Source organism: Mandrillus leucophaeus, unplaced genomic scaffold, assembly GCF_000951045.1.
Source record: "Mandrillus leucophaeus isolate KB7577 unplaced genomic scaffold, Mleu.le_1.0 Scaffold582, whole genome shotgun sequence".
In the NCBI taxonomy this organism is placed as follows: domain Eukaryota; kingdom Metazoa; phylum Chordata; class Mammalia; order Primates; family Cercopithecidae; genus Mandrillus; species Mandrillus leucophaeus.
This window is the reverse complement of record NW_012106275.1, coordinates 1,024,165-1,033,749: the sequence shown is the minus strand read 5'-3', so window position 1 is coordinate 1,033,749 and position 9,585 is coordinate 1,024,165. Positions and strand designations below refer to the sequence as shown.

Genomic DNA, 9,585 nt, shown 5'->3' with positions numbered 1-9,585 from the left:
TCTGTCTAGATGCAGAGCAGAGGGCTGGGATTTAAAGCCTGATGGCTGCTCTGGCCTCTCTGAGATGGATGTTTCTGGGTGGGACAGCATTTCTGGGTTTCTGATCTGAGGAGGGAGGTCACTCTTCCTACATCTGCTCTTGGAATATGGATAGTTTTCTCTAACACTGTACTGAATGCTTCACGTGGCATAATTGCAAATCTGTTAGGAAGTAGATACCTTGTGTATATCTCACTCTGTAATTTTAAAGAGACAAACCTTGTGGTTAGAATAAGGAGTTCTATAAGCATTCTCTGAAGAAGAGCCTCTTTTTCTAAATTTTGTCCTAGCACCCTGAGGCTTGAGGCCTTGCCCATCATTGCTGTGCCTTGGCTGGGGTGTAGGGAGAAGAACAGGGTAGACTAGGAGGCATGAAGCTATGGGATGCTGAGGCCCCACATCTCTCTGCTGCCGTTGACCTGCTACTCTCCACTGCTCTGAGAGAGAAGATCTTGACCTGCGTTAGACATGTCCTCCTGTCCTTGTGCTGGCTGGCTGTGTCCCCTTGGCATTGATCTCTGTTAGGACCTTGTCATATTGTACTATGATGTTTAGCATCTGTCGCCCAGGCTGGAGTGCAGTGGTACAATCTCCGCTGACTACAACCTTCCCTTCCCAGGTTCAAGCGATTCTCATGCCTCTGTCTCCCCAGTATCTGGGGTTACAGGCACCTGCCACCACACCCGGCTAATTTTTATATTTTTAGTGGAGACGGAGTTTCACTATGTTGGCCAGGCTGGTCTTGAACTCTTGACCTCAGGTGATCCGCCCACCTCGGCCTCCCAAAGTGCTGGGATTACAGACGTGAGCCCCCGAGCCCAGCCTTGTTCATCCTTATGCTCCTGGGGTCTAGGCCAGTGAACCAAGTAGGTCAATGTTGCCTGACCGAATTAGTGAATGAAATCATCTCCTCTCAGTGGACTACAGTTTTTTCATCTGTAAGTGAAGTGGTCTCTGCCAACAGTAGAATGATCAGCCCTGACATTCTATGATATCCTGCCCCACATGGTGTAAAATATTAAGTAGTTCCTGTCTAGGTCTTCAGAAGGCATCAGCAATTTAGACCCTTTCTGTATCCTTTAGTTTCTTAAACACAAATGCAAATAAGTAATTGTAAATAGAGGAAAACTAAATTGAGTTAAAAGAATACATTTATAAAGCAACAATTGTAACTTTTTTTTCTTAATGAGAACTTTTTAAGATTAGTTTTCTGCAAAACTTTAAATGTTAGTTTTAAAATGTGTTCTTGTTATACTGGGTAGTTCTTAAATATTCGACTTCTCTGGTATGGATTGTTTGTCCTTTGAAATGTTTGTTCAGGTTTGAGACCAGCCTGGGCAACATAGTGAGACCCTGCCTTTACAAAAAAAGATACAAAAATTAGCTGGGTGTGGTGGCACACGTGCTTGTAGTCCCAGCTACTAGGGAGGCTGAGGTGGGAGGATCACTTGAGCCTGGGAGATTGAGGCTGCAGTGAGCTGAGATTGCACCACTGCACTCCAGCCTGGGTGACAGAGCGAGACCCTGTCTCAAAAGAGAAAGAAAAAAAGAGGAATGTTCATTCTGTCTTAAGACTTCTAAATAGGTTAAAGGCCAGGAAAACAATAAATATAAAGTAACCTTATGGTTTGCTTATTCATCTCTTCTGACTCCACACTCATGAATTAATGTTATAGATAAATGCTCCTATAAATGCTCTGGTAAGCAAGTGATAGCTTTTGAGCCTCAGTTTCTACATAATACATCTGGGTTATTTATAAATTGAATTTGTCACACACAAATGATGTTTCATGAGAAAGAAGATTCAATGATTTGTAAATCTCTCCTTTCTATCCCCACGGCCACTGCCCAGACACTTTACTTCAAATTTGACTTTATTTTCACCACTGACATTGATTAAAATGACATTTACTTGCCCAGAAAGCAAAAGAGGTCTTCAGCACAAACTATTGCTCCAACAAGCAAGCATCAGTCACTGAGATTGAAATGTCATCTATCTTTATTGGCCAACCACATAATCTCCATGAAAATTCTCAACAGAGAGCAAGGAACTCGCTTTCTTCTAAGCAACGACAATTTGGATTAGCCTCGTGGCACTGGCATCTCTTCGTGTCTGGATGTCAGATGTTGGCTTGGTGCCTTTCTCCCTTATCAGGGGGACATTTTGAACCCAGTCGCACCAGTATTCTCATGGATGGTGGCCTTTGATTCTTCTAGATTCAAGATTTGGCTCTTGTACTTTTCCCGCCAGTCCTCTACAATGTACTGGTGGTAGGGGTCATTGGAGTGTTCCTGTCTCTTGGATTTCACGGTGCTCACCAGGATGGCCACGATAATGAAAGAGAACATTCCAATAATCACCATGAGGTACAGGATGACATAGTAGAAGTTCTCAGCATCAACTTTGGCTTGGAGGGCCTCTTGCTCAGCTGTCGTGTTCCGGCGCCAATTGTCCATGTAAGTAATAAAAATCCTTTGGAAGACGTCTTCCAGCGTCTGTGTGAAATTGGATAAAGTAGACATGCTTCCCTCCTGCTGCAATTTAGATAATACAATAGGCAAACAAGGTTAGGAAAACAGATCTTTTCTGGATTTGGCTATGTAAAGGTGGGAGGGAGATGCCAGGGGAGAAGTAATAGTATTTCTTCATCTCCTGGCTGGTGATTGAATGCATATTTTGTTAGTCTTTAAACTGATTGTATACATTTTCACTTTTTTTTTTACAATGCATGATTATTGTACAATAAAAATGTTAAAGGCAGACAAAATTATATATATACACTTTGATATCTACATATGCATGTAAATAAATGTATGTATACATATGAAAATGGAGAAAATATTAGAAGTACATAGATCAGAATGTTAACAGTGGGTGGTGTGCTTAAAGATATATTTTCTTCTTTATGCTTTTCTCATATTCCAAATTTTCATCAGCAATCTTGCATTACTTTTGTTTTTTAAAAAACTGGTAACCTCACCAAGGTGGGTGGATCACGAGGTCAGGAGATGGAGACTATCCTGGCTAACATGGTGAAACCCCGTTTCTACTAAAAGTACAAAAAAAAAAGAAAAAAGAAATTAGCCAGGAGTGCTGGCGGATGCCTGTGGTCCCAGCTGCTCAGGAGGCTGAGGCAGGAGAATGGTGTGAGCGCGGGAGGCAGAGCTTGCAGTGAGCTGAGATCGCGCCACTGCACTCCAGTCTGGGTGACAGAGCAAGACTCCATCTCAAAAAAAAAAAAAAAAAAAATTGGTAACCTCACAAGAGCTAGAATAATGCCGCCACATTCATAAGCACTCAACAAACATCAGTTGAATGAACCAATGACTCATTTATGTTCTCTGTTTTTAGAGAATTGTGGGGCATTATGAGATAACATGGAGGGAAAAGATTGCAGGGGGCATTGACGGACTCTCCAATTTGTTCCATCCCCTATGTCTAGGTGGCACATTGTCCCAAGTATCCTAAAGGGAGGGGTGTGTACGTCCATGTTTGAAAGAAGCATTTTAGGTAAGTGATGCCAAGAAACAATCTGAGAGATTATTCCTATGTTTCAAATCCATCTCTCCTTTTCATTCCCACTGGCACTGCCCAGCCGCCAGCATCTCTCACCTGGATAATACAATGCCAACAATGTAATACAACACAACCCTCCCCAGAGCCATCTCTTTGGGGTTATATGTGACCCTCTCTGCCTTGAATAGCCATCAATGTGCCTTTTTTTTTTTTTTTTCCGGAGTCTCGCTTTTGCCCAGGCTGGAGTGCAGTGGCATAATCTCTTCTCATTGCAACCTCTGCCTCCTGGGTTCAAGCGGTTCTCCTGCCTCAGCCTCCCGAGTAGCTGGGACTACAGGCACGTTCCACCACGCCTGGCTAAGTTTTGTGTTTTTGGTAGAGATGGGGTTTTACCATGTTGGCCAGGCTGGTCTCGAACTCCTGTCCTCAGGTGATCCACTCACCTTGGCCTCCCAAAGTGCTGGAATTACAGGCATCAGCCACCGTGCCTGGCCAGTGTGCCTTTTTGAAGAGGGAAATTATAGTGTCATTTGTTTGCTTGTAAAATGATGCGATGGTTGTTCTTAAAATCAAGTCCTAATTCCTTAACAGCATTTACCCCATTGGCTGAGCAGGCTCCCGACCACCTCCTCAGTTACCCTTTGCTCACTACATTTCGGTCACACCTGACATCTTCCCTCCCTGTCAGTAAGCTCTCTTGCCTCAGGACGTTAGCACATCCTGTTCTCTCAACCTAGAACACCTTTGCCTTTCTCTTCCACCTGAGATCGTGCCACTGACTCCAGACTGGGTGACAGAGCAAGACTCTGTCTCAAAATAAATAAATAAATAAATAAATAAATAAATAAATAAATAAAATAAAATCTTTTGCCTTGCAATCGTTTGTCTTAATGTTTGCCTTGATGTCTAAAGCCCCACAATTCTCTAAAAACAGAGATGTATAAAAAAGCACACGTACATAATTCTCTGAAAACAGAGAATATAAATGAGTAATTGCTCCATTTAACTAACATTTGTTGAGTGCTTGTTATAAATATGGCATGATTCTAGCTGGTGTGAGGTTACCAATCTTTGTAACCTCCTCATTGTTTAGTGTCCAGCTAGTTGTCCCTTCTGAGAATGCTTCCCTGGCCCTACTCTAAATCTCTTCCCACCACCAGCACCATTTTCCTCCAACAGCATCTCCTTTTTCTTCAAAAGCACACGTCACATATGCAGTAACTAAATGTGTGTGTATATATTTATATTACTTTTGTTTAAAAAAGATTGGTAACCTCACACCAGCTAGAATCATGCCATATTTATAACAAGCACTCAACAAATGTTAGTTAAATGGAGCAATTACTCATTTATATTCTCTGTTTTCAGAGAATTATGTACGTGAGCTTTTTTATACATCTCTGTTTTTAGAGAATTGTGGGGCTTTAGACATCAAGGCAAACGATTGCAAGGCAAAAGATTTTACTTTATTTTATTATTTTATTTTATTTTTCTTTTGAGACAGAGTCTTGCTCTGTCACCCAGGCTGGAGTGCAGTGGCATGATCTCAGCTCACTGCAACCTCTGCCTCCCAGGTTCAAGTGATTCTCCTCTCTCAGCCTCTCAAGTAGCTGGGACTGCAGGTACTTGCCACCATGCCCAGCTAATTTTTTGTATTTTTAGTAGAGATGGGGTTTCACCGTGTTAGCCAGAATGGTCTCGATCTCCTGACTTCGTGATCCACCTGCCTTGGCCTCCCAAAGTGCTGGGATTACAGGTGTGAGCCACTGTTCCCGGCCAAGTTTTTTTGTATATACATATATATGGGGTGTGTGTGTGTGTGTGTGTGTGTGTGTGTGTGTGTGTGATTATTGGTTTAGGGTCTCATCTTTCCAACTCGGCTGTCATGTCTGCCAACTTTGTCTAGCTCGGTATAGCAGATTTCTGACACATAGAAGGCACTCAGTGGACGTTTGATGCATGAATTAAAGTGCCAGGTACTATGCTAGGCGATGAAATTGCAGAGATGACAGGAACTCTGTGAGAGGCTGGGTTGAATGGGAGAGACCAAATCAAAGACGATGCAATGTGCAAAGAGTTGTAACAGGTATGGACAGAAAGATAAGGGGGCTCAGAAAATGGAGCTGAACACGGTTCACAGATGGGGCAAGTGGGTTTCAACGCAGCTGAAAGGAGCACAGGCAGGAGGTAAACCTGTGACTGGCCACTAGTAAAAGCCCCAACATCCCAGCAGTGGGTTTGCTGCCGTTCTAAAGACCTGCTGTCTCTAGCATGCGACTTTTGTTTCCTTCACAAAAAGAGAAGTTTCAGATCTCCCCATCTGGGAAAGGAATTTCAATAAACTGAATAAACAAACCTATTAAACAAATAAACTTGCAGGCATTTCTCCCATAGAACATCCCTCCCCAAGATCTTCCTCATTGAGAATTACCGTCACCAAGATAATATACTCTCCTCTGTCTGATGTTTTAAGTTCTATTACTTAGAGAGCTCTCAGATCTTTCGCCCCCTCTTCTGGTCACACAGACTAGTGGGCTGGAAGGAAACTTAACAAATATAGATAAGATTGTCCCAGGGTATATACCAAGCACATTTCCTAAGCAATGTAACAGACATGTGCTTTTTCCCCTTTTCAATGATATAGTCTGCTGTGAAAGTTAGCTGAGCCGGCTTTAATCCACTCAAGACTTTGCCAGTGGCTCTTTTACCCTTTTATTTTCATTTTATTTTTTATTAACTCTTTTTTAAAATAAAAAAGTGGTGATGAGGTCTCACTATGTTGTCAAACTCCCAGCCTCAAGTGATCCCCCTGCCTCAGCCTCCCAAGGTGCTGGGATTACAGGTTTGAGTCACCGTGCCACGCCTTTTTTTTTTTAAGAGACAGGGTCTGGTTCTGTGGGTATAGTTCTTTTTCTCTCGTAGGAACCCCGCCAGCTGTTACCAATCCACAGTACTTCCCTGACCTCCCCAGGTCTAGGCAGAGGCCCTTTTTCTGTGCCCCTTCTGCAAATGACCATGTCGGTTGTTTTCGTTTTTCAATTACCCATGTATTGTGTGTTTATTCATGTGATCCTCAAAACCACTCTATAAACTCCTACCTTCAGGATATTTATTGAGATTAAGTAACTGAGTCCCGATGACAGGAGAGCTTGAGCCCCTGGAAGGCAGGGATTGCTTTACTCATCTCTGAATCCCAGGACCGTACGCAGCGATGGGTACGTAGCAAATCTTTACTAAAAGTTTGTTGAATGAATGTATGAATGAATGACAGTTCCTCTCTCTGTGGAATTCAATTCGAAACTACCAGAACAGTGATTCTTGATTTATTCTTAAGGGGTGTGGGAATTGGGGGTGGGGGAGGAGCGGTGCCAAAGGTCCCTCGAAAAGTAAAATAAAATGATGTGACTTTATTTTTCCCCAAGAAAGTATACATATGCACATAGGAAACTCTACATTCAATTTCAGGGGACTCCTGGGCCCCCTAAGGCCCATCCAAGAATCTCTGCCACAAAAGGTCTTTGAGATGAGGGACTTCAGTGCTGGATTCCACTGGAGTCATTTGGGTTTGTTTCCAGGTGCAGGCATGGCAGCGTTCACCAGCCTTTTAGAGCTAACTGGCCCCCACTGCCCGTTATTTGTTCAAGCCTTCTAATGTGAACAAAGGCCCCATTGCTAAGCAGGTCAGGAGGTGCTTTTTGATAAGACTTAATCACAGGGATGAAAGGGCCTATGGGGATTAAATACCTGAGTGCTGACCCCTGGCCAGGCCAAATAAACAGGATCCAAAAGGGATTTGGCTTTTGCATACGGATGCATGAGATGTGGCTGAGTGGCCCACGCCTGCTCCATGACCACAGGGAAAAAACAAATCACAGCGTGTGAAAACAGTTCCATTGAAGGACATTATACCAAGACATTCAAATTATAAGTGGGTTTATTTCAACTTTTTATTCCCAGAATTACTGTTTAACTGATAGACATCAACCATATTTGGAGGCGCAGTGGTTCACACCTGTAATCCCAGCACTTCGGGAGGCTGAGGCGGGAGGATCGCTTGAATCCAGGAGTTTGAGATCAGCCTGGACAACACAGTGAGACACCACTTCTACAAAAAATAAAAAATTAGCTGGATGTGGTGGCACACTCCTATAGTCCCAGCTACTCAGGAGGCTGAGGTGGGAGGATAGCTTGAACCTGGGAGGTCAAGGCTGCAGTGAGCCATGATCACATCACTGCACTCAGCAGTGACAGTGAGACCCTGTCTCAAAAATCAAAACAAAACAAGCCATATTTGGTATACATACTTATCCTACCCCTAAGTAGAGTATCATAATGGGCATTTACTTTAGTAATGGTAAGACAGCTATTATTTATGTTCTCTGGAATTATATGAAATGGCCATTTATATACAAGTTAGAAATGGTCAAATATGGGCAATTAATGTATATCAACCTAGGAGGACCTCCATTTCCAGTGAATGCTTCTTGCTGAGTCCTAGCACAGGCTGGGCCCTGGAGATCATTTAGGCTGGTTTGCTCTCTGATAGGTGGAATAACTATAGCCTAGAGAGCTTAAGTCACCTGTCCAAGATCACAGGCCTCTCAAGTTGGCTGCAGTGCCTGGACTAGAACTCACATCACCCAAACCAGGGGCCAGCACTGACTGTCCTAGCAGAGGTCACACATTCCAATAACTCTGTTTTCATTGCTGTGACCAGTTGGCTCAACTGGATACAAGACATAAGATCAAGACCACGGTTTGAGCTTACACATGTCATTAGTGGTGCCCTGTCTCTAGGCTACAGAATGATCCCCTAATTCCAGCCACTCCTGTCACGAATGTGTGTTATTCATGACAAGGGCAATCAGGACACTATTAGGAAAGTAACATTCATTTGACCCCAAAGTCCAAAGTTTTCTTTTCTTTTTTTTTTTTGAGATGGAGTCTTGATGTGTCGCCCAGGCTGGAGTGCAGTGGCACGATCTGGTCTCACTGCAAGCTCCAGCTCCCGGGTTCATTCTCCTGCCTCAACTTCCCAAGTAGCTGGGACTACAGGCGCCAGCCAACACGCCCGGCTAATTTTTTTGTATTTTTAGTAGAGATGGGTTTCACCATGTCAGCCAGGCTGGTTTCGATCTCCTGACCTCAGGTGATCCGCCCACCTTGGCCTCCCAAAGTGCTGGGATTACAGGCGTGAGCCACTGCGCCTGGCCCCAAAGTTTTCTTTTCTTGAAACGTGGTAGATCGCTCGCATCACCCGGGCCTACAAAAGGCAGCAAAGTCTTTCATTTTCGTATTAAGAAGAGAAAACAATATGATTACCTGCATTTAACATGAATCCTCCATTTAAAAAAACTCTCAAAATTTTCGTTCTAAGGCAATTAACAAAGACATGAGTACGGAAAACACAAGAAAGAAAGAAGGAAGAGTGGATGAGGAGCCAGGCCATATACCAGGAAAATAATTCCTTTTATCATTTTCTGGAAAAGGCAAATAGATAACTTTGTTACTTAATTCCTCAAAACATAAAGAGCGTGTGCTAAGACTTACCTATGCAGTGTGTGGGCAGGATGAAATTTCTTTCCAAAGCCAGGCTGTTCTGAACCTTCTTGCTGGTGTCAGCGAGCTCTCTTGTGGGTTGCACACAAGCCTCAGCCTGCTGGGCACCTTCACCTTACGACCATCTAAGCCCTTGCAACTGCAGTCTGCAATCCTAGGCTTTTATGAACCCACATGTTTAATCTAATCGTATGTGGAAAGTTAAATACTAACTGGCAGCTGGAATTCACCTTGGTGCCTCATGGAGGGGGTGCCTCAGGGACTCTGGCTTTGGGCAGAGTGGCACAAGTCCCTGCTCTGGGACCCTTCCTGCCAGCTCCAGCCAGAAAAGGACCTGGGCACAGTGAGCATCTCTCCCCAGAAGAAGTCTTCCTCTTAGGGTAGGCTTGGGGGACAACAGCATTCCCTGCCAGAATACGTGGGAAGGGCCGGGTGCGGTGGCTCACGCCTGTAATCCCAGCACTTTGGGA

The 9,585-nt window shown here is 43.8% G+C and overlaps 1 protein-coding gene across 2 annotated transcripts; it reads right to left on the bottom strand.

Moving 5' to 3' along the window:
* Positions 1-1,890: 1,890 nt before the first annotated feature.
* On the bottom strand, positions 1,891-9,239 carry KCNE2 (potassium channel, voltage gated subfamily E regulatory beta subunit 2). 2 transcript variants are annotated; one of them, XM_011999131.1, is made up of 2 exons: positions 3,298-3,350; positions 1,891-3,015 (listed from the first exon to the last, which is right to left on the bottom strand). In XM_011999131.1, the coding sequence occupies exon 2, from the start codon at positions 2,560-2,562 to the stop codon at positions 2,191-2,193; it is 372 nt and encodes a 123-aa protein (XP_011854521.1). In that variant the 5' UTR covers positions 2,563-3,015; positions 3,298-3,350; the 3' UTR covers positions 1,891-2,190. The 2 variants fall into 2 exon arrangements, with proteins under 2 accessions (XP_011854521.1, XP_011854520.1); XM_011999130.1 differs by lacking the exon at positions 3,298-3,350 and adding an exon at positions 9,107-9,239 and having other exon boundaries at positions 1,900-2,574.
* Positions 9,240-9,585: the final 346 nt, after the last annotated feature.